Here is a 25,676-nt window from a genome sequence, read left to right on the forward strand (position 1 = left end):
CGCTAAGTGCTTCACAGACATATGAAAACAAGATCCCCATTTACAATCTGGACAATGTACAAATATGGCCACGGGGAGAATAAGATGCAACAACGACAGGTGAGTGAGCTTACAGAATGTCATATTAATTCTATTAAGGTTTTTTTGTGTGGAAAGATAATATGCCATTTAGCTTTACACTTCAACATAGAGGTCTAGGGCTTGAAGGGTAATGGCTTGAAGGCTAATTGCAACTAACCACTCCTTTAGCTGAAGCCCACAAATTCACTCCTGGATCAGGACAAGAGGGAACATATTTACTCACTATATCATACAAAATATATTTTATTTACAATTTGTCACACACTGATGTAAAGAAAAGTCAACAATGATTTTAAAGTTGACAGTCTTTATTTACAACCTTGTTGGCAAAAGGTGGAGGGAAAGTTTAAAACATTTTAAACAGAGGGCACCATAGCTGACGCTGAATCAATTCACGAATCTGAATCTTTACCATCCAGCTGAAGAAGTAAAGCATATCAAGACCTACAGCAGCATGAACATCTGAATCTGTATCAGCTCCATTTAGAGTACATTTAGAAACTGTCTAAAATATTTGAGCAATCAATTCAAGTTATTTATTAGATGCAGTTTTGGTGAAGGATGTTGACTTTGACTGTATACTGCACCTGGTAGTAATAAGTCCACTTAAACTCAGAGTTATACTTCCTACTTTTAGCTGCAAAATTACACCTCATTTTCTGCGATGACAGCTCTCAATTCAATCATTAACTACTCTGAATATCTTACTATGAGGTGTAGTCAAGACTGAAGTTAAGGAAACTGAAGGAAAGTACTCCTGGATTTTGATGTGCCCTCCAGAATCAGTTGGGGAAACCATAACATCCTTTTTTAAGAATTCTAGACAAAAAACGATGTAGTCAGTTTTCATTTTGTAAGGTAGACTTCAATTTCCTTATTGGATTTGTTTGTTCATTCTTCTAAATCAAGAGTGTTTAATTCTTCTTCTAGTTCATCCAAGTCCTCTCCAGTAAAAAGATTTTCATCAACAGGAACTGCATCTATTACTCCGTTTTCCTGTTCTCCTTCTGTGTCATTTTCTTCTAAATCACTTTGCTCCCCATTCTCTATCCCACCTCCTGAAGCTTCACTTAATTTGTTATCTGAAAATAAAAACAATTCTTACAGTGTCTATTAATGTTACAAATTCTTACAGTCAATCACACATCTCTCAATGCCTGCAAGGCTCCAAAGTTGATTTTAAGATTGTGAATGGGGAGGCTGCTATGCTTGAAGAACATACACTTATATTTTGATGCAAAAATAGTGCTACAGTACCACAGTCTACTAAGACTTAGACATGCAGCACCTACTAATGCAATTCATCCCACTAAACTCAACAGGACTAGTTACGTGCTTGCAGGACTGTTTTTAACAGTTGCAAGTGAATACACATGTGCGTAAATACACAAGCTTTTTACAAGTCACCGTCCTCACCAACTGGTTCATACTGTTAAGTTATTACTATTATTCAATGTTGTATTAAAATCCAGAAAGGTCCAATCAGGATCAGCTTTTTATACGCTAATTGGTGTACAAATATATAGTGAGATGAAGTACTTGCCCTAAAAAATTGCCTAACAAGTTGAAGGTGAACTTTAATAAATAAGTGAATAAATAATGACTCCACAATCTTAAACAGGAAAGTCTGAAGAAAGATGTTTCCTTTCCCAGTTTTAAGATGTAATTTTTAAGTGACTAAAAAGTTCATTAAACAAATACTGTAGTGGAAGTGACTTTAAATATTAACCAGAGATTACAAATTTAAAAAAATCTACTTACAGCAATTCCTCCTCCCCCATACTAGAAAATATAGGCATTCTGTATTTGCAGAACACAATACATGAAGCAGCATTAAAATACTATGGCAATAAGCACTATAAAAGTCTATCAGACATTTCTTTAGAGTCTCTATTTGAGTGTTGGAAAGATTTTTAACATTACTTCAATGTACTGCATGTTAACTTAGTTATGCCTAAACAGTTAACTTACCGTCTTTATCCACTGACATGTAGGTGCTGAATCGCTCGAGACTAGCCACCGTAATACCAGTCTCATCGACATCCTTTGGGACATACAGATTCAAGTCTACATCATTTACCCTCACAAGATCTTCAACCTGAAAAAGTTATTTTCTTTGCATTAATCATTGCTTTCTTGCAACTGATGTTAATTTTACTTTTGACATCAACTTTTCTTACTGAAGGTTTTATTTTGTTCAGTATAAGTAACAGCAGAGTAAAAGGGGCATCTACTATTTAAATACTAGCCAAGCTTCTCAAATTTAATCATAATTACTTTTTTTCTGGAAGCCTATCAAAATAAAAGAGTTAGTCCTAAATTTGAAATGTTACCAGCAATACAAGGTTGTTAAAAGGAGTTAATACTTGCTTCTTTACCTCGTCTTCACTTGTTCCTTGAGTATAACTGGTGTCATCTGCTTCTTCATCATCTGCATCAACCAACTCAGGCCGGAACTCAAATACTTCACGTCCGCTGATCTATATATGCAGAAGCGAGTAAGACATGTTCAAACAAGACTAAATATTATCTATATTGCAATTTAGAGAATAAAGGAAAATACACACACACGGCTTAATTTCAGGCCAGCTATCTCATTATAATGTGTATTTCACTCTTTCCTCTTACATGAAGGAGTATTTGAATGGGGAACATACCACCAGTGCTTTGCCAGCTTTAAAATCTGCTTTCCTCCGTTCCATATCTTGTTCAGCCTTGTCAATCTTTTCTTGTCTTTTTCTTTTCTTCCATGCAAGAAAAGTCTCTAAGGTGATTTTGGTAACGTTTGGTCCTAAGGCAGCACGCTGTACGATAGAAATTGATTAAAGCTAATATTTATGAACACAATTATCTATAACACCATAGGGCAAATTTTTCCTCACAAATTAAGAAACTGTCTCTTAAAATCATCCTCTCAAGATTTTTCTGCACATTAGAGATACTTAATGAGATTTTTCTTTTGACCTACTAACTAATAATAAACATACATTCATGCAGTCAAATTTGAGATTGTTTGAATCATGTAAGCAAGGCTACATCCAAATCTAAACTATTTATTCTACTACTATTAGTAACCTGGCAATATTTAAGAAATTATGGTTATGTGCACCCCTAAAATATCAATGGTATGAATTAAAGGCATCAATTTCAACTGCAAAACTTGTCCTGGTTTTAGAAGGAGATATTTTTTAAAAATTACCAGTTTCCTTTTAAACAATAAACACAAACACTATTAGATTTCATTTTCTGCTCTCAATCTTTTAAACTCCTTGATTTTGCCAACCACCTACAAAAAAAATCCACACAACCCCTCCACTACCTCCAGTCTTTAATAGGGCCTACTAGTCTCAGAAGTTGCATTTCAGTATTACAAGTCAAAATTCTGACCTAAAACATTGCTGCCCTCTAGAGGTAAATATTCAATTAAACTTTACTTTGCATTCTTATCCAGTGAATAAAAATAGAGAAATTTAGAGTTTCAAAACAAAAGGCTTGATTATTTTTAAAGAGTTACTGGTATATTTAACTCTAACACCAAAGTGAATACAAAAATCAGTGAGTACCATTTTACTCTGTTGCTAGACGTGTACTTTGAACATGTACCCGTTTTAGAGTACTTTGTATACCTTTGATAAAAATAATTACACCATGTAATATTTAAGCCTGAATGACTGAATTAGCCTTACCTCTCTTTCTATTAGATCTTCTAAAGAAACTTCATCTTCCTTTTCCTCCTTCTTTTTATCTTTTTTTAGTACAAAGCCAGGAGGGAGAGCATGGCGGTACATACAGTTGTCTCCTCCACCAGGACAAACCCAAAACCAGCCATATTTGTTGTTTTCGATAGCATCGAGAAAATACTTGCAGACCTGTATTAAACAACAGTGGTTATCACTGAATCTTGCCTTCTCCTCCTCCTCCTTCTATGTACACTGGTAAAATTAGTATGTTACATTAACTCAGGAACAGTATTACAGCAATGGTCAGTAACTCACAGCTAGTAGTATTAAATTTCTGAGCTACCATTCAAACAGAAGACCTAAGAAGAAATAGTTTTGAATGTATTTTGACTAGAGAACAATGGACAAAAGTCAAAAGAGTACAACTGATTACTGTATTGAAATAAATAAAACTACATTTAAAGTTTTCAACAGCTTTTTCTGTTAAGGTGATCCAAATTTGGGGAAATAGGTGGCTCAAAGGACTGGTGATTGTCCAGTGGTAGAAATCCAGTGTCTCTGTGGGAATTGAGTTGGTGGTCTCTGTTCTGCTCTTCACTGAGAGGTATCCAAATTTAAAAAGAGGCTACGGTTTTGTATGCTTTTTGGCAGTCTCAAGCTGATACATGAAGAATGTAACGAGTATGGAGACTGTACTACCCTCTCAACCTTGGAGGTTCTCCTGTCCAGCTGAGATTTTGAAGGGACAGCATACCTTCTTGCTGCAGTCCTACACCCAACTGTAGATAGAACACTTCAGTTGCCAGAGCTGTCAATCTGGCAACTTTAAAAAGCAATTAATTAATTTTACTATAAATTCCAAGTTGTTCTTTCACATTTCACTTCCAACTGTGTCATTAGTAATATTTAGTTATTGTAAAATAATGTAGCATCAATACAACCACCATTTTCTTATATTTTTAGCTTGTATGGATAACAATGTAGAATTAAAAGAGTGGAAAACACAAATGTATAAAGTATTAAAGATTTAAACTGATGTTTATTGTTAGCTAAGGAGAAAAGGATTAAGGCAAGATACAAATTAATGTCCCAATTTAAAATATCCTATAGTTTTGGAGCCCCAAGAACTAGAAAATCCCTTTTCATTTTTTTTTTTTTTAGCCTTAGCATTACAGAAAAGATTAAACTGTATGCACCAATAGGGCACTCATGCTTAGAATATTTCTTTGTTTCTGCCTGTAAGTCTATTAGTATCTTAGTTCACAATCAAAAAGGTAAAATGTGCAAGAGAATCAATCACATAAGTAATTCTATCGGCATATGTAACGATGAATACTTGAATCTTGAAAGTGGGTAGATAGTCAAATTACATCCAATAATATATCATGCTTACTCTTCATACAGTTTACGAAGTCATTGCTATCTTAGAAAAAGATGCTTCTCATACCCAATCATGCACATACAAGTATATATTTATAATTATAAAAGAGCCTTGTTTATTTCATAAATATGGCAAGATGATAAAATAATGCAAGAAGTCAAGTCAACCTTTACCTCAAAAAGTCTTTATAATATTCAAATAAAGATTTCAAGATATTCTAGTAGAAAAATCCAATACCTTTCCAAATTTAATTCTCTCTAATGATAGCTAAAAACTACTGCAACTCAATGCAAGAAAAGGACATACTATTTGAGTTTTGGGTTTTTTCTTTTCCGCCTCACCATGCTTCTTGTTCACCACCTCTTCCAGCTTTTTCTCATCCCAATTATCCATTGTATCTAGATATAAATAGTAAAATAGTTGGTTTCACTTACATCTCAAATTATAACAAAAATACCAAACCTCATACTCAATCTGTTTTGGATTCTGCAGTTTAACTGCAGTAAAAGAAAAGCAATACTATCAAGTTTAGGTTCCAAATTTTGATTTTAATATAGAGGATTTTCAAAGCCTCATGTGTCTTTCCTTTGAGAACATTTTAAAGAATTTACACTTCCTCCTTCCCATAAACTCATGTTTCCAAGAACATGACTTGTTTGTTGACTGGATTGGGGAAAAGAAGAAGGAGGAAACATGGAACAGTAGGTGGGATGGTGCCCAGGAAGGAGGTAGGGGGAAGGTAGTTCAAATGAACACATGAGCAGGAGGAGAGAGGCTGGCAGACACAAGTCAAGGCAGGAAGATCTCTATCATCCCTGGTGATGCACAAGAAGCAGCCATTAAAGAGAAAAGGCTGTGAAGGGTTGGAACACCAACAATAGCAATGAAACCATCTGTGTGGTTGTGGTGCACCACTTCAGTGTCTCAAAAGGTAAAAACATTACCCAGCAGGAATGGCACATAATATTGTGTTAGTGCATGACAACCACAAAAGGAAATTGACCTGTCACGCTGAGCAAAAGTGTAAAGCCAAAGAACATTCTATTTTCAACTGATCCGTGCTTGTGAAAGATGAAGCCACAAACAAAAGCTTCCCAAGCATCCTGAATTTAAAAAACTGTGCATGCACATTATGCTACTACTAGTAGTGTATGTGTAAGAACCATAATGAGTTGTACTTCATTTGGATTTCTAAAGCCTGGGTATCTGTAAAAGCAACTGGAAACTAAGAGGAGCTGCCAGTACTATATAACATGCCACCTGTATACTGTATATACTCCACAGACCAGAGTTTAAGGACTGCTGCCCTGTTGCACATTGTCTTTATTATACGGATCCATCAAAACAGAACCTAGGAAAAATTATCTTGCAGGTATGAAGTTGAGTGATTTTTCTTTTTTAAGTTAGCTCGATATTATTTATATTACCAATTACTTGGGAGCTCCAGCCATAGGCCAAGACTGGACTGTGCTAGGTGCTGTATAAATGTAGAACAAGACGACTATCCCTGCTCCAAAGACCTTATGAACTCATTATTAGAGCTTTGAAATCAGAAAAGTACGTTGGCAATTTTTTTCCAGAAGGAACATACCTTTTTCAAGATCTTCATCTCTTGCATCAATGTAAACGCTTCGTTTTTCACACTTCCTCTCCAAAGTTAAATCATGAGAAAACTTGCACTTATCTCCTTTAGTGCACTGTCCTTGCTTAAAAAAAGCACAAACTACTGATTTGGGATCTGCACCTGTGTCGTATGAAATTTAATATTTTAGTGGTTTGCAGGCAAAACACTTTAGTTATTTAACTATTGGTAAATTATTTACCAAAAGTTTTTCAAAGAGCATGAATGCAACATTTCAGTTTTTAAACACAAAACAGTAGAGCATGGATATTCAAAGTCAATTTTAAAAAACTGGAAGATATTCAGAGTACAATTACTGTCACTAACTTCTCTCAGTCTGTCTCAATACCACTACTAAAGTACTTTCATGTACTGTATGTTTCAGACCTACTTTGCTGTGGAGTTTGTTTTAAATGGCCAAATTTAAAAGCATTTTGATATTTAAGGAAATCTGACATCAACGTGTGGCATAAGTAAAACATGTGACTTACTACAATAGGTACTAAAAGGTACTTATTCAAAAATCAAATTTAAAAATTACCAACTTAATTAATCAAGTTTCTTGTACTTAATTCCCGTATCTATTCATATTTTCAGTGACAATCAGCCAGCTCCAATGCAGTGGATAAATAGTTAATGGAAATGTCAAACAATTTCACATGCACTGAACCACTGCTATGGGACATATTACTATAGCAATGAAATTATTAGGATTTAGTCTTAATGAGGCAGTGATGTTTATGGATAGGGTAGAGTACTGAGTGTCAGGCAAAATAATGTTTGATTTGGCCAATGATTTGATATGACACCTAAGAACTAGTGTACACTACACAGGCTCTGCTGATAGTTATATTGGCACAGTATAGCTTTACTGGCAGATCTCGCTAGTGCTGGCGCAGTATATGCCAACAGAATAATTTTTTCCTGTTGGTGTATTACCACTATCTCCCCCAAACAATGTTAGCTATGCAAACAAAAGCACTGTAGTTGGTGTAGCTTCCTGTACACTGGGATTTTGGCTGGCACAGCTATGTTGGCTAGGGGGTGTGGTTTTTCCTCACACCGACTGATAGAATTATGCTGAGAAAACTTTGTAGTGTAGACCTAGCCTAAGACATGACATAAACCATGACTGCTTCCCACTCTGTAAAATGGGGAGAATGCTAATTAAAAATGTTCCATATCTACATAAATAAAATAATCAAAGTACTGTTTCTGAACCGTTATACTTTTACAAAGAAAGAGACACCACTGAAGACTAAGGTGCAGCAAACAGGGAATGAAAACTATATGCAAGTCCCATGGCGCAGGAAGTCCACAGCTGGCATGGAGCCTGTAGAATCACTTCCTATGCCTGCCTCCCTCCTTGCAGCCTCTGGCACAGGAAGAGTTTCGGGAAAGGACAGTGGCTAGAGTGCACTATCCTCTAGCAATCTCCAGGGCAGAGAATTGGGGAACTGCAACTGGTTCCAACAGCCCTCCACCCCACTGTACTGTACCCAGTGCAGTACTGGATGCAACAGAGAATCTGCTCCTACAGCCTGCCCCTGTTAATGAAGAAATCTCCACTGAAATCAATGGAGATTTCTGTAGTTAGCTCAATGACATGACCTCACAATGGTTGGCATTAAAATATTACATAATTATCGCCCTTCGTATCCATTTTAGTTATATTTGTTCACAAAATGGAATTATTAAAATAAAAAAATTAGAACTGCTTGTTTATGGATAGGAACAGTGAACTGACATTTTAAATATGTTTTGTTATGTGAAGTACATAAAGTATCAATAGAATTAGCTACAAACTGAAATGTTACATTACTCTTAGTTTACCTTTACTAATTTTCTGGGCAGCAACTACAGGTTTGAAGAGTTCATTTAGTTCCTGTAATTCTTTCTTCTTATCATCTTTCTTGAATTTCTTGTCACCTTCAGCTTGGGCAGCCTATAATATTCCCAGATTTGAAGCAATTGGTAAAGGAGATTTAGAAAAATGAAATTATTCATAATCTGTACACTATAGCCTCCAAGATAAACTAATACAACACAGCACGCAACATTAATTATATGTCATATAGAATAACAGTCACTGATTTTAGAGATGTTAGGATTATTTTTTTCCTAATATTTCCCCTGTATTAATGGCCAGTGCCCTCTGGTATTCCACTATCTAGTAAATGTCAAGAAGAGCTAAAATACATTTCAAACTGAAGAGAGGAAAGAAAGTAACTGTTAACAATTTACCAGGGCTAAGATATGATTAATATGATTGACAGATTTTTCTGTTCCACATTTATGAGATAGGAAATCAGGAAATAAGTGTCACTGCTGGCACAAGACAGCCATCTCCAAGCAGGACTCTACCAAACACAAACTGTCACAGTAGAGGAATAATTGAATTAAAGATCCAATGAAAACACTCGGCCCAGTTACTCTTGTCCCAGAATCCACACAGGTAGCAACTCTACTCCTAAAACCCCACATGTATGTTTATGTTTTGTTCTTTCCTTTAAGATGACCCAGCAGCAGCCAGCCAAGAAGTCTGGCTTTGAAAGTTGACTTATTCATTGTATCACCTGGCCAATTTTATTGTATTGACTGCCATTCTTCAACATTGCAGTGTTCTGTTAATAACTGATGGTATACAAGGTAGGAAAACTTAGTTTAATTTGAGTTGTGTGTTGGAAAGGGAAAACTATTTCTATTACTGCTAGGGAGACATCAACCTGCCTCCCTTCTAGTCGTTTAAAAATCAAGACCCTTCATCATAAGTCGCTGTTACTTAAACTGGCAGAAAAAAGACCTATACCCAAATACCTGGACTGGTACAGAAGAATGAAGAGAGAGGGGAAAGAGCATGTACAATTAATTAGTTTTAGAACACCTGACTCTCCTCCCAAAGTTGTTAATGTGACTTTAACTATACCTAACTATTTAAGGACATAATCATGCACTAATTATTAGCAGTAGTAAATGTTTCTATGATGATAGTGTATAAAGGCCCCAGTCAGAGTTGAAGTCAATAGTAACTATTCATTTAAAAGAGTCATTCTCTCTTTTTCAGTATATTGCCATTCAGGCTCTGCAGCCTGGAGGTTACCATTATAATACTTCCAGGCGGGAACTTAATTTGATGCAATGCAGAATTAAAAGCAGGCATGAGATATCAAAGTTGTTATAAAGGTAAACTGATTCTGGGCTAACAATCTAAAAAAGATGCCAAATTATTTTTACAATTTTGATTTCTAATGATGTTTAACATAGAAAATCCTATTTCAATCCTACTCTGTATCAGATGGATGAAATGGCACACTTGTTAATAATAAAAACCAATATTTTAAGTGATTTAAATTCTATGAAAGTACACATACTTATTAAGAGTACCTTTGTTACACCTCTAGTGTTAGAGCTGAAGCGGTTTCTTCACTGGACAGCACTTCCATTTGCACCTCAAGACATACTGTCCTTGCCTCTTGGGGGTTATTCACAGAGGTATGGCCTTGGGAGGTACAGCACTATATTAGGATTAGATGTTGAAAGTTTTCTCTCTGGGCGTCTAGTTTCCCTGGCTGTTTGGAAAGGAAAGTTTCAACATCTAATCCTAATACAATGCCATACTTCGCAAGTCCATAAGACATTTAAGGATATACCTTGCCCAATTTCCATTTTTTGTTGAGAGGAATTCTTCTCTACCCAGTACCTGCTTCTGCTATTGCTCACAGCTTTGTCAAAAAGCAGCAACTGAGCAAAATCAACAGGAGTCAGTTTCATAATTGCTATTCAGAAGTAGGTAGCAGCAAAATGAACTATGTCAATTTCAGCTAGCTGCTGCTTGGGAAAACAAGAGGCAACAGCAGAGGAAGATAATGGGATTATTCACAGAGAAGTGCTCCCAGGATGGGCTGCCCAGGATCCTGGCAGCCTGGAAGCTCAGCAGGTTTCCATGGGAAGTTTTGATGAAGCTGACACATTGCTATGGAATCAGTATTTTCCAACAGAAAAATATTATGCCAGAAAATTTCCAACCAGTTCCAGACTAGACATTACTTCTGAAGGAGAGCACCTGAAACAGTTCTTTATCACAATGTTTATTTCTATTATCACATAACTTATGTAGATGCAGTCTTTCAGAAATCCTGGTACAGAAGAATGTCAATTGCTCTGTGTTCCATTAAGGACTAGTTACATTTTGATCAACTTACAGAACAGATACCTATGCAGTCAAAATCATTTCCCCTAAAGTTATATACTTTGATGATTAAAATGGGTTAAAATGGCAAGATTAGATATTTTAAAGAGTCATATAACAACACTGGTACCAATCTGTTTTACTCACATCAGATTAAAACAGAAATTTAAATTCTGAATTACTTTTCACTGTTCATGCTTTCTAAACAGAGGTCTCACATGAGCTGGGAATAATATCAGAGATTGGGGCCGGAAGGGATGAGCCAACCATCTAGTCTGACCTCCTGTACATCTCAAGCCATTAAACACCACCCCATAATCCCCATACCAAATTGACCAAAGTATTACAGCCCTCAGGAGACTAAACTATCATGTGCCACAGGCAGAGAACAGGAGGAATCGAGGTGCACTAAGGTTTGAGGCTCCTGCAATGGCAGGGAATTGATTAGGTGAGATTTCAAATGATTAGAGCATTGTGTTTTTTGCCCGTATGAAATAGCACAAAATAAAATGAAAAACTCACTCTGCAGCAGCATCTCTTATCTCACGGGGCTAGGCCTGGCTCCCAGCTATGGGCATTGTGATCTGATGCACAAATTCACAGCTCCATTCAGATTTGATCCAGTCACCCATCCATCAACATGATGGGAGGGTGGGGCATGACCAGGCCAAATATGAGTGAGTGGCATTGCACCATGGTGCACAGCGTCCCAGAGTCACTTTGGTTTGGCTTGGTGCCTCAAAACCAGAGTGGTGGCAGCCATGAACCAAGCTGCAATGACCGGAGATGGGAGCCAGTCCCTGTCCCATGGAACTGGCGCTGCCACTGTGGGGGTGAGCTCATGCTGCAACCACCCCCATGTAAACTAACACCCCCACATATGAATAAAACAAAACATCACAAAATTCCCATAAAATAAAATGAATTTCACAGGGCTCCACAGATGATCCTCGCTAATGACCTACACTTCATGCTGCAGAGGAAGACAAAAACCCAAGGTGTCTGACAATCTGACCTGGGGAAAATTCCTTTTTGACCCCAAGAATGATGATCACATGAGTAAGATCCACCCAGACACCTGAGAAAAGGATTCTCAGTACCATCACAGAATATCAGACTACTCAGTGTAGTGTCATATCTTCAGCAGTGGCATAAAACCATAGAAATGTCTGGCTGGAAGGGACCTCAAGAGATCAGGACCATTCCCCTGAGGCAGGACCATCCCTAACAGGTGTTTGTCCAACCTATTCTTAAAAACTTCCTATTACCAGGATTCCACAGGATTCTCTTGGAAGCCTACTCCAATGCTTAACTATATTTATAGTTAGAAAGTTTTTCCTAAATCTCCCTTGCTGGAGATTAAGTCCATTACTTCTTGTCCTACCTTCAATGGGCACAGAGTACAATTGATCACTCTTGTCTTTATAACAGACCTTAACTTATTTAAAGTCTTATCAGGTCTTCTTTTCTCAAGATTAAATATGCCCAGTTTTTTTTAAACTCTTCCACATAGGTCAAGTTTTCTAAATCTTTTATCATTTTTGTTGCTCTCCTCTGAATTCTCTCCAGTTTGTCCCCATCTCTCTCAGAGTGGTGCCTACAACTGGACAGAAAACTCCAGCAGAAGCCTCATCTGCAGCGAGTAGAGTGGGACAATTACATTCCGTGTCTTACATGACACCCCTACTAATACACCCCAGAATGATATTAGCATTCTTCACAACTGCACCACATTGTTGCCTCATTTGTGATCTACTATAACCTTCACATGGTTTCCACTTAACCTCTACTCCCTAGCCAGTATTACTGTCTAGTCACCTCTGATGCTTCAGAGGAGGATGACCAAAAAAATCCAGAATGGAATGGAGGGAAAAGACTGCTTTCTTGACCCCTACGGGTAAAAAAGGATTACTCAGATTCAATTTCATTTATAATTAGGTGGTAGTGAATTAACTTCACGCTTTCACACTAGTGCAATAATACAATGTTTGGATTAAAAGCATTCCATGGGAATGTTTGCTAATCCTATTACTGCTGGAAAGCTTTTTAAATATGGAAGCATCTGCACTAGTTGAAAGCTTTTATAAAAATGTATATTAAAAAAATGTCTAGATTTGTAACTAAGTTATCCTTTAACTAAATAAACATTAACATAACAATAATGACAAATAGAAGCGGTGTCTGACAATTAAATGGCTATTGTTTAAAAATAAATTTAAACCAACTGAATAAACTAAATTTGTGCTAGCCAAAATACATTAGGTAAATAATAAATCTTACCTCACCAAGTTTATATGAGAGATTATGATTGCTAAGAGAAATAAATACTTTATAGACTGAGTGCTTACCTGTCGTGGATTTTGTTGACCAAATTTAACTTGATGAGTCACAGCCTTGATAAACTTCTGCTGTTTTGCTCCTTTCTTATTCTTTAGACCAAAAGTTTTGTCCTAAATTAGAAGAGAGATTTGTATAAGTGAGACTTCAGTTACTGGACAGTTTTATGAAAAGTTCAATTTAAGTTATCACAAAACTTGACTGTTCCTTTCAACTTTATCAATACCATCCCCACACCCTTGTTTTCCCCAAAATTATTTCGATCTCAGGAACAGGATGGGCAATATTTAGTCCTGCATCGGGCAAAGACTGAAGGGCTCATAGCAGTTTAAACACTAGCTCTTAAATGAAAAGAGAAGATTTATTTTCAGTTTAAACAAGCCATATTATTCTCAAAGGTAGTGTACAGCATCTAGAAATCATAGGTCATTCTTTGTTAGTCAAGAAAGAGCAAGAAGAGTATTCAAAGATTTAATTAAAACAAATTTTAAAAAAAAATCTATGGCTTTAATTTACATTTCAGTAAGTGTGATAGTTTCTGAACGAATCTGTTCATAACATCAAAAATGAGGTAAAAATCTATATGCAGGCATTCTATATTTAAATAGAGACAGCATTAAAAGAATTTTAAAAAGGACAAAATAAAGATACCTCAACAAGGACTTGGTAAATTGTATAATCTATCTCAATATGTATCCCAATCCTAACAGGCAGTTATGAATGACTGAACCAATTACATGATGCAACAGTAGTAAAATGGATGAAATACAATTTTACATTCCATCTGTTCGGCTCAATTTACAATGCGAGTTCTATATCATTCTGAGACTCAGCTCCAAAACAACTCTTAATCCTTTTATTCCCTTTGGAGATTTTTTTTACTAAACTACAATCTAGTTTACAAACATGTTAACCTACCGGGCTTTTCATTTAAAAAGAGACTAGCTTGCATTACTCACTTCTTTAACTTTGACTTGTGGAACAATATTAGTCCCATGTAAAGCTCAATGTGCAACACAAAATAAAGACATTGTCTATTCTATTGAGAAGGATATATCAGAAAATAAACTAGAGGAGTACTTTAAACACAAGACTTTCTGGGAGTACCAGTTTCAAGTTTTGGCAGAGCTATGCTTCTCAGTTAAATGCACTAAGATATGGCAAAGACACAAACTACATAAATGGACTTGGAGATTCTGCTTATTTTTTTGGTGGGTGACATTCCATGGCATTTATGAAAGAGCAGCAGTTTGCCGTAGGGCCTCCAGCAAAAAGTGTCTCCCTTCTGCTACTGCTTTCTGTTATGGTGAGCTGTGCACCATTCACTTGTTTGTCACTTGCTTACCCAGAAGAGCTGAACCAAAGAGCCCTCCAAATTGCAAGTCATAATGTCTTCAATTTGCCTGAATATTTGTGCCCTAAAGGTTCCAATGTAGGAAAGCAAAATATCCATATAATCCTTTCATGTCCTGCATTCTTTTAACCATTTTTCTTTCCATTGCTATAGTTTCTCACACACCCATCCTCCCAATTTGATGGATGTAAGACACCATTAAAGTAGTACTTCATAAAGTTTCATACTATAACAGCACCTATGGAAGAAAAGGCACCCGTTTTCTGTGCATTCAATCCAGAGAGTTGCAGAGTGCCCCTCACTCCATGGCAAAAAGTTCACACTCTTCTGCAGCAATTTTTCTCCCTACATTTACAGTTTCTTTATGGAAGGCAGAACTTCTATATGAGTTCCATTCAAAGTTTTAGATAAAACCTGACACCGACTTTTAAACTCCGATCTGCAGCAATGTATTTTTCGGGAACTGCAATCTCTATTTAAAGCCTATCTTTTCCTTTGATTTTATTTTACTTATCAGTGGCAGAAAAATGTTTTAGTGCTAGTCACTGGAAGAAAAAAGAAAAAAAAAGTCATCCAATGACAACATCTTGGTTTAAACACAATTTGGGAAATGTTAATCGAAAAAATCACCTATCAAAATAACCAAAAATCAAGTACACTGGAAATTGGTTAAATTTTACTGAAATCACTAAAAAACATTCCAGTGCTCAAACTCACAAATTTCTACATACTAATTAACCATCAATAACAACAGTTAGTGAGTCTCAGTGTATATCTCACATAAGTTGTTGCTCTGAAATAAACGTATAGCTTTTAAAGACAACAAATATAAGTTATTTATAGAGAAGTTAAAGAAGACTAATTCACATGCAGTATTACTGTCTCATTTTATATAATGAATGCCTCTTAAATACACCATAACTTTACATGGACTATCATGTCTATGATCTTATTTGAAATGTCAAAGATAATGTATCTGTTTTTTCAACTACAAAATAAGAGTCTTTGTAGACTAGAAATCTCCTATAACTGAATTCAGCCAGAATATAACTAATTCAGCAACCAACACTCCAAGATAGTCATTCCTATCTAAAGGAGTGTAATAAAAAGAACAATTGTCTGAGAGTAGCTTGTAGCACTATATTTAAAGGAAAATTATTAAGGCAGCTGGGTCCCAAATCTAACCTACTGTATCCTCCTCCCCTCAGTTTGCTCAGATATTTAATTCTCTATTTATGCTCTTTCCTCAGTCCCTACCCCACTCCATCTTATTTTCAGTGTTCCAGAAGATATGCACTCATAAGAAATTCCAGTGACAAATAACCCTGTATAATGTTACAAGTTTTATTAAATAAAATTATAAACACTGAAATTTCTTAACAGTCAAGAATGGTTTTATGAATTACAAACGTTGGCGGACCAATGGAGTACAAAATGGTACTAGCTGATAACCGTTAATTTATTCAGCCCAGTTTTGCAAATTAATATTTACCCAGTGGCTGTTACATCCTCAGACATTATGCCAAGAGACCACAGGCCAATGTTTGCACTGAGATCCTCCTAGAGTGATCTGATTTGCCTAGGAATTGCAAACAGGCATCTGAAAGAGCTGAGGCCTGCAAGCTTTCCAACACCTGAGCTCTAATGTGTCAGAATAAAAACTCTGACCAAGCCATCTTCAGGCTGAGAATAACCCACCCTCGTCTATTCACGGGATCCAACGAAAAGAGCAGTTAAAGGGCCACAATACAATCCAAGCAATGCGTTAACAGATCTGGCTGGTGCCATGGGAGAGGAAGGGAAGCAACGTCCCTTCAGCGGAGCCCCCGGACTTGGTAGCAGCATCTGCACTTTTGTTTGAAGCTTGTTGGTTTAAAGACATTTCCATAAGGTTGTTTTAGCCCAGGTGGCCGCTCGGCAGCCATTTCTACAGGGGGAGTAGAGGAAAAAGGGGGGGTCAGCCACGTTTCTAGGGCGATCTCCAGGGAAGAGGGAGGCTGTTGGTTTAAGGCTCCCCCAGATGACACGGGATCAAGAAATGGTCGAGAGCCCGGGAAGGGCAAGGAGGTGGCGAGGGTCAGACGGGGGAGGAAAGAAGAGTGATGGGGCCGAGGAGGAGTGACGGGACCACGGGGACCGGCAGCAGAGGAGCCGAGCCGAGCCGAGCCGGATACGTAGGCGGAGGAGACGCGGGGACACACCAAGGCGTGACGTGAGGGAGACGATTACAGCCGCTCCCTCCCCCCTGCCGGGACTACGGCTCCGCTCCCCCCACCGCATCGCGCCTGGGAGGCGGCTCAGAGCCCGGCCGCCCTTCCACACCCGGGCCCGGCCGCCCCTTTGCACCTCGATGATCTTCTCTTTCTTTTTCTGGTCCGCCTTCTTGTTGGCCCCCGGCGCGGGCGGCGGTTTCTTGGGGGGCATCTCGGGGGGCAGGGGCAGGCCCCCGTCCGCGTTTGCTCTCCTGCTCGCTCGAGGCGGGTCGGGTGGTGAGTGACCCACCACCGGGTCCTGACTCCTCCCCCTCGGCCGGAAAGCACGCGCGGCAGGCCGAAAAGGCCCGCAGCTCCCACCGCCAAGCGAGCAATGAAAAAAAGCAGAGGAGGGATCCGGTTTACGACAGGCCGTCAATGACCGCGGCCGCCCGCGCGAGGCGCGCTAGGAAAGCGGTTGCGCGCGCAATCTGAAGCGGGCGGAAGGGGAAGCGCGAGCCAAGGTATTTCCCACAATCCCGCACAGGCTAAAAAGGGCAGCGCCTCCCGAATCAGGTGACGGCGAGGCTGCGCGTGCGCGTCCTGTTGTCTGCCTCCGCCCAGCTGAGGGAAGGTCAGTGAGGCTGTTGGAGCGGGTCGCTGGGGCTGGGCTGGGCTCTCCGCCCTGGTGGTCCCGTTAGACTCACGGGGGCGGCAGGAGCGGGTGTCCTGCGCTGTCCCAAGTTCCTAGCCAGTGCACCAGGCTGCCCGCCCGCCTGCAGCGGAGTTGGGGGGCGTCCGGGAGCGTCCCGGGCCGGACTCTCGGCCGAGTGGGTGACGCCCCTCAGTGCGGGGCGGTTGGGGACGTGCCTGCCCTGCTCCCCCTGCCTTGTGCGGACTCCCCCCGCGGTGGCTTTTCTGCCCGGGAGATGCCGGCCCCCGAGGGCGCTGCTCTGCGGGTGGTGCCAGCCTAAATAGGCCTGGCCTGATGGGTGAGAGTCCAGGGGTGTGACTCGGCGCCGGTCACGCGGCGGCGCTGTACGACGCGTGTTATACTCGCCTATTCTCTACCCTCAGTCAGTAATAGGCATTTCTCCTGTTCAACTGCCTAATACCAGCTTCATGCCTTCCTAATTTAATGTGAGTTGCAACCGATTCTGCTACTAGCTGACGTACCTACCGCCCCTCCCAAACGCCAACCGGCGCTGGCAGGAGGACTTTCGGAAGAAGTCCGTGTTAAGGAGAGGTGGGGACTAAATTGGGAGAGGGTCCCATGTGTAAGGGGATGGAGACTAGACTAGGGAAAGAGGCAAAGCAACAGGCCTTGGCTTGGCTTGGCTTTATATCCACTGTACTAGTGAGGGAATTAAAGCATAATAAGATTAAGTGACTTGGTCAAGGTTACAGAGGAATTCTGTATTAGAACTGGTAAAAATGCAACCCTTATATTTGGTTTCAAGAGATGGGGCTTTAAAAACATCAAATAGGGAGAGGTTTGAGAGAATATCATGAGAATGGCAACATTAGGTGCCTAACTGCATTTGTGCCTTTGAAATTCTCTCCCCCTTGTGACCCCTGGTTAGGATTTATTGGAACTGGTTCTCCATTTGATGGTAAATATGACCAGAAATAATTGTTCAAAGGACCAAAACCATCTATAAATACATCATTCCATCACTGTCATAAAATCAAGTTAGTTAAAATGTAAGGAAATGGGTCATATCCAACCCTCATGTAACTCCTGTGAATCTCTCTCTTTTCACCACAAAACCTTTTCCCCAGGTGCTGACTACTTCTCATCTTGATGGCTGCATTTTTCTCTGGCCTCTCACCATTTTGCCAATACCGCTTGAAACAATCCAAAATGTTGCCAGAAAAAGAAAAATCATCGTCTTTAGCCTGATCATGTACAGTCCCTCTCCAAATCCTTATATAGGCTTCCACTCCACTCCCCTATACATCAAATTTAAGCCCCTTACCGACATTCAAAACTTAATCACCCTTCATCCCCCCACCATAATATGTAATTTCTGTCTGTCTTAATTATATCCTGGTTATACCAGAAACTAGAAGTACATGTGCTAAAGTACCAAACCTATTAAAGAAGCTACTCTTGGGCATTTTGGGCTGACTAAAAGGAAAACATATTGGCAATCTCATGAGGAAGCCTGCTGTTACTAGATTTCCAACATATACAGACTTGCAAATGCAGAAGGTTCTAATATTTAAGATAAAGATCCATGTTTTGGAGGGTGCTTGCTTAAACAAAACTAAATTTCAAATCTTTTAAGATTTGCCTTATTACTTGTACTTGCTTCTGGCCTCATTTGAGTATATTTGTCATCATCTGCTTAACTGGAAAGGTTACCAATTTAAGACTGATTTACTTTTACAGATGACAATACTGACTCTATGTAATTGAAATCACTTGTTTAAATTACAAAAAGCTTAACTGTGCTGTAAGCCAACTATATTGGGTAACATTCAATGACATTTTCTCCTGAGAAATCAAAAATATGAAACTTTATTAAAGATTCCAAAACGAATAAAACAGGAACAGCAAGGTAATTAATATGCAAACATGGTAATTTCTTGGATACAAAATTTTGCATTTTGGTATGTAATTGTCAATGTTATCATGATTCATGAGAAGTAGGAACTGGGTTTTTTTTGCAAATAAAATTTTTTCCCCTAAAAAACCTGTTGTGTTTAATTTTTAAATTGGAGAATCCATGGGAGTACATGTGATGATTATCTTAGGGTAAGGAACTTCTTAAGGAATCTGTGCAAGGTGTACTAATTCTTTGCCTTATGTAATAAAATTGAAGTGTATTTTAGTGATCATGAAAAGCATTGACTGACAACAGTGGAAGGCCTCAGATTTATCTGCAGAATAGGTACAGCACCAGCAGTAACTATCCATGCTGTCCCCACCACTGAGTCCATTTGTCTTCTCACAATAGTTTTACAATAGTACAGCTCCACTGATTTTAGTGTAGTTATTTCTGGTTTATATTGATTTATGCGGGCAGGTATTAGTTCCATTGTATTTCAACCTTGACCTATGGGGATCATTTCTGTGGTGAGTAGGCGACTTGTTTTCGATATTCTCTTTGCTAAGTGTGCCTACAACCACATCAGCTAGTGCCATTTGTGATGGTAGTTTTGTGATGTGGAATCTTGATCTATTTGCACTTGCCCATATAGCATCTTTCAGTGCCCTGTGTATATAAATAGTTTTATTCTCATAACTCATGTAAGAGTTAAGCATTAATATCTGCATTTTACAGATAAAGGTCTAGAGCATCCCCTCTCATGGAATAACCTTCAGGAGGGAGGCCAGGGGGAGGAAACACCTATGAGTATCTTGTCATAGAGCTCTCCCCTGAGCTCATGTTCTCACAATAAATACAGGAGCTTCCTCTGAAGGCCCACTGCAGTTACTTCTTGAAAATCACTTTGATCTGATAGTGATAGATGAATGCTTAGGTGCTTGAAGCAAGCTGCTGGGTACCTTGCTGAAAGTCAGAAAGTATACCCTGCATGGGAGTTGCTTCCGCAGAAGAGTCCATTACTGCTTATAGATACAGTTGCCTGTGGCCTGTGTGATATTGAAATGGAAGATGAACAGTTTAAAAGGGATCAAGAGGAAGTGCTTCTTGTCAGCTTGCATGTCCAGGCTTTGGCATAAGCTGCACTAAAGCAAGAGACATCACTGTTATTGTTCCTTACAAATACCAGGTGGGCGTGCATCTTTCTCACAGGTGTCCAGAGCTGGAAATTGAATCAGGAGATTACTTCCAGGGAAGAGAGAAGGAGGGTGTTTAATTACTTTTATGAGATCCAAAAGAAAGTGTGAGGGGGGTTTTCCTTCTGAAAACCAGAGGATAAAGGTGGTGGGCATCATGTGGAATGCCACGGGGCAGTCATTTGTGACTCTTGGATTTTTGTAACCAGACCTTTTTGGGGGATGGAGGTTGGATTATCTGAGTGAGGATGGGGAAGCGCAGATGGTCTGAGTACCTCAATAATATTGTGCTGGAAAACTCACACAATGAACAAGGGAAGGAGTCTAAACCCATTAACATCATCTGCTCTGAAATCTCAGCCCCAAGGCCAGAAACCCAAACCAAGTCCAGCGAAACCATCTATACAAAAGCAGGTGGCGTTTTCTACATAGTGTGCGGATGGGGATGGGATGGGACATAGAGACCAGAGAAGACAACTTAGGCAAGTTCCAGGCCATAATGGTGGCATTTCTGGAGAGCCACAAAATGCAGTTGTGTTTTCCATTGTCCTTAAACTCCCACATCAGGAGGCTGGTTCACCAAATAGCAGAAGAATATGGGCTACAGTGCATAGGCATGGGGGAAGGGAGAAAGATGACCATTGCCATTAATTCATGTCTACAAAATACTGATGCAGGATGGTTTTGCCCATTGGCAAATGTCAGGGCCCTCAAAAAGAGGCTCTTTCCCCTGGCAAGAAGGGAGGAAGCAGCATGAGATCTGAAAACACTGCACCTGAGAGAATGAAAAAAGAAAAAAAACAAACAGGAAGAGTCAGTGAGATAGAATCTGGAGCTAAACATGTACCCACAGGAAACAGCGGGGAAGAAGCACAAAAGAAAAGCAAAAGGAAAGGCTGTGGTTAAAATTGGACCTGACAGTGCAGTTGAGGAAGATACTGATATCCTGATTTCTGCTGCTGTTAAACTTTACTACCTGGGCGGCTACCATTTTGTAGGTTCTTGCAGGGGACCTAAACCAAACAGCGAACTTCACTCTCAGTCTGGAAGAGGTATGGTCAGACATGGGTTAGTCAGAATGCAGGGTAGTTCCATTGGAGTTATACTAAACACAAACATAAAACAACAATAGATGCTGTTAAGGTGGAACACACTTGACAATGCTAATGATAATTTCAGATTCCAAGCCTGCTTCTCTGCAGGTTGGAACTCTGAACCAGCACCTGCTATAGTCCGGTGGCTGAGGTTTCTCCCATGGGCCAATGTACCTTGCTGAACCTTAAACTCCTCCCACCCCTCCCCCCAAACCACCTTTGCTCATAGGCTCCTTTTCCCAGGCCTTTCCTTACATGCTCTACATTCAACTATCTCAGGGTCACCTTCCTCAGGCTGGATCTCTAGAGCTGCTGCCTCCTGTCTTCAAGCCCTGAGGACTGACTGTCTCAAGGTGAAAGTCATCTTATTCAGGCAGTTCATTCCTTGGACCAGATTCCCGGAGCTTCCTCTTTTTCCCTCAGTGCCAGAGAAACTGCTTCATGGACCAGTCCTCCAGATGTCTCCATTCTCTATTTTTGCCTTCAGTGGGATCTGTTTGATGAAGTAGAAGGGACACAGCTATCCATCAAGAAATTAATATCCAAGTCCTATAGCTTTAGTTGCTCACCCTCCTAGTGGACTGGCAGTAGCAGTCCTTTCAAGGTTTATTACAATATTTCAGTTGTTCAGTTCGGTATAGCCAAAGTGGATAAAATCCCCCTCAACCCTCTCATTCATATATATCCTTTCTTTCATCTACTCAGTGTCTAGAGGTAGGAGAATTAATTCACAATATAGAGATTTCTCTGGAGGGGGAAAAAAAGAAACCATATTGAGGAGAAAACAATACAACACAAAGCAAGCCAAATATTCCATTGAAAAATGTCACCTGCTATTTCGTTACCTGTATCTTCTGTTTCAGATTTATTTTGGTTAATAAAATAACTCAGAACTGTTGAGTATGTACCATAGCTAGCAATCTGAATTTCCAGCAGATTCATGAAGAGCATACTATGGGTAAAACTAGTTAATCAAAATTTCTTAACTCCCGAGTCAGCAGAAGACTTAAGCATGTGGGTTGTCCTACTGACTTTGATGGTAATGCTTATGTGCTTAAAGTTAAGCAAATGTGGAAGTACTGAATAAGCTGAATAACTTTGGGTTACATAGATACAGGAAATGGCATGAACTTCATTGCAGTCTTATTACCTAAAAATTTACAGTAACTTTTTAATATGTGCCCTTGTTAATAAAGACACCATCTTCAAAAAGAAAACTCTAATTTCTGCCTTCATAACCCAGTAAAGAACTTCAGCAAGGAGTGGATGATAATGCAAATTAAAAAACGCATTTTCTTCATGGTCCAGTATGGTACAAGGATAACAGAACAAGTCCTCTGTTGTGCTCTTGATGCAACTTGTTAGATATCTAACCAAAGAAACTAACAACAAACAAACAAAAATGTCTCCATGGAATAATACTAAGCTTATCAGGATCCTCCAAAACAATTAAAAAGAATACTCCCTTCTAACAAGTGACCTAGTTAACAACAATTACTTACTATAAACATGCAGTAATAAACTATAATAACAGCATGCTCTCTTTTAAAACATGCAACCTATTTCACCAAGCAAAACATAACTTCCTCTCCAATAATATAACCAACACATTCCTATGTCACCCATCAGGCAACACCTGTCTCCTTTATATTTTGATTAACTGTATTTTTTATTTATTTGCAGAGCTGTAGGAACTGAACCTGGATGGGAATCACTAAACAAACATACCACCAGTTATACAATAACACTGCTGTTTGTTGTAAAATAAAATAGGTTATTAAACAACTTGTAACCAAACAAAAAATATTTTAAATTAAGGTAGACTACTCTTGGGAAGAAAACCAGTTGCCACTCTGCAGTCAGAAATGAATTTTCCAGATGTTATTCTTTTTCCTACATGGTATGGGTTTTCCAACAGTACTGATTTGTCACCTCTCTGGAAAAAAGCTATGTTAATAAATATTCACTACAATTAAATCCAGGCTCTGTCTGAATCTTATTTTAGGAATTGTAGCCATACAAAACAAATTATGTACGAAGATTGTAGGTTGCTACCACGCTCATTATGAAAGAAGCACAAACACCAGGAAATACAGTTAAGCTATCAACCACACCTCATCTAACATACTTCCTAGCAAAACACCTAGAGGATCATGACATAAAAGGGCCTAACCACACCGGTTCTTCAATGGAAAATTGTGTCTCACTAATCTCTTACAACGTGTCCGTAAAGTAGTGGAGTACTGGTTGATTGTGAACGAAGGAGAACAAGATCCTGCACAAGAGGCTATTAAAGAAGCTGAGTATTGTCATGAGTCAGAAACTAGCTAGAGGACAGGAAACAAAGAGCAGGATTATATGATCAATTTTCATCATGGAAGTAGGTTAGCAGCGGGGGCCTCGAAATTCCATACTAGGTCTCGTGTTTTTTAATATATTGATTAGTAATCTGGAAAGGGCCATGGGTGAGTAATGAAGTAGCAAAATACACAGATGATGCAGTTTTTTAAATTTATCAGGACTAGAGAGGACAGTAAACAGAGAGACCTAAACAAACTAGGTGAATGGGCAATCTGATGGCAAATGAAATTCCGTGTCAGTAAATGCAAAGTAATGTACATTGGTCAGAAACACTGGACTATTCATATATCTGTGTTCTGAATTAACTGGTTTAATGTAGTCATTCATTTCAGTACTCCTCCTCCCGAGAGTGGCATAAATTCATATGGTGTCCCTGAGTAATGAATTTTGCATTTAGATCTCTTGTTTAGCAAAAAAATATGTAAAAGTCCAAGTAGTCATATGAGGCACAAAAACAAGGTAGAAAAGTAACTTAGACTTGCTAAACCTCAATCCTGAAGTCTTTGTAGAGACAGGACTACCATTAATTTCAGTAAGCGTCACTTAGCAGCAGAGGCTGCGGATTCAGGCTCTGAACTGGCTCTAGAGAGTCTCATTTCATATATTACCTTGTTCTCCTCTCTTCATGTGTTTGTTTTATTTCCATCTCAGCATGTCATAAATTGTCAGCTCTTTGTGTACAGGGCCTAGTGCCAGAAGCTGATAATGGGCGATGGGATGGATCACTTGATGATTACCTGTTCTGTTCATTCCCTCTGAAGCACCTGGCATTGACCACTGTTGGAAGACCGGATACTGGGCTAGGTGGACCATTGGTCTGACCCAGTATGGCTATTCTTATGAATCCTGACTGGAGCTCCTCGGTGCTACCATTATACAAATAATTTAATTAGCTTAAGCTATTTTGTAAAAATGCCTGGTTTTGACCAAAGTAATCACATACAGAGGCTAGCCAACACCAAAGTGAAAGGCAAAGTATCATCAGATTGTAAAGCACACATGAATTTATTTAACTAATAGATTAACTTTTACAAAAGCTTCTGAAGACTACACTGTGATCTTGAACTCCACATGGAATTCCTGTTGATTGCAGTGGTAGGTCTACTGGGGATCTAGAGCGTATAATAGCAACAATACATGCCTTGCAATATAGATCTTAGAAGAGAACTTGGCCTTAAATGTTTTGGTCATGAGAGCAGATTTCAAATAGAGGGCAAGCTAAATTTTATTTAACAAGAGACAAACTTTTACACTAAAAGAAATAAACACTGACAAAGTTCCTGTTTGTACATTCATTTTGCATTCATTTCTAGGCACTGCAATCCCAGAAAAATGTAGTCAAATATGGCGAAATTCAGAGAAAATAATGAGGAAAGATTAAAAAAGAGAGTATGAATTACATGACAAAGTGATGTCTAAAAGTAGATGTGATAGCCATCTTCAAGCTATAATGGCAGTTGTGGATGCCCAGCATCTAGTAGGTTCAGGTCTTAAAATATAGACATATATGAGCCAAGATCCATTGGCTTCATTTTAGTTATACCATACACTCCAAAAATGAAAAGTAATCATTTAAGACAGTAAAGGCATATCACTAGAAGTATTATGATGAAATTAAGTTTTGGAAAATGTAGGTGA

At 38.9% G+C, this 25,676-nt stretch overlaps 1 protein-coding gene, 1 long non-coding RNA gene and 1 pseudogene across 2 annotated transcripts in view; 2 read left to right on the forward strand and 1 right to left on the reverse strand.

Annotated features, from left to right (window-relative positions):
* LOC137153574 (uncharacterized) overlaps positions 1–4,929 on the forward strand; it is a 30,857-nt gene extending 25,928 nt beyond the window's left edge. Inside the window, exons 4-5 of the long non-coding RNA XR_010919839.1 lie at positions 2,076–2,579; positions 3,837–4,929. This is a non-coding gene — a long non-coding RNA (uncharacterized lncRNA). The remainder of the gene's footprint in view (positions 1–2,075; positions 2,580–3,836) is intronic.
* Positions 313–17,225, reverse strand: ZC3H15 (zinc finger CCCH-type containing 15). Its single transcript, XM_067549067.1, has 10 exons — positions 16,990–17,225; positions 13,301–13,402; positions 8,597–8,708; positions 6,734–6,886; positions 5,449–5,540; positions 3,768–3,950; positions 2,739–2,885; positions 2,460–2,561; positions 2,053–2,179; positions 313–1,163 (listed from the first exon to the last, which is right to left on the reverse strand). Exons 1-10 carry the CDS (start codon positions 17,065–17,067, stop codon positions 973–975), a joined length of 1,287 nt encoding a protein of 428 aa, XP_067405168.1. The 5' UTR covers positions 17,068–17,225; the 3' UTR covers positions 313–972.
* Positions 17,226–20,378: 3,153 nt separating this feature from the next.
* LOC137153848 (DNA-binding protein SMUBP-2-like) lies at positions 20,379–21,715 on the forward strand (annotated as a pseudogene).
* Positions 21,716–25,676: the final 3,961 nt, after the last annotated feature.

This window comes from Emydura macquarii, unplaced genomic scaffold (assembly GCF_026122565.2).
Source record: "Emydura macquarii macquarii isolate MOO-44397 ecotype Brisbane River unplaced genomic scaffold, CSIRO-AGI_Emac_v2 contig_1253, whole genome shotgun sequence".
NCBI lineage: Eukaryota > Metazoa > Chordata > Testudines > Chelidae > Emydura > Emydura macquarii.

Bases quoted from the DNA above. Each gene is read 5' to 3' on its own strand.
- ZC3H15 (XM_067549067.1), bottom strand. From the start codon at position 17,067: ATGCCCCCCAAGAAACCGCCGCCCGCGCCGGGGGCCAACAAGAAGGCG. The intron at 3,951-5,448 runs GTATGTCCTTTT...TGTTTAATACAG, and splicing joins AAAAACCCAAAACTCAAATA to GTCTGCAAGTATTTTCTCGA. The intron at 2,180-2,459 runs GTAAAGAAGCAA...TAACTTTTTCAG, and splicing joins AAGGAACAAGTGAAGACGAG to GTTGAAGATCTTGTGAGGGT.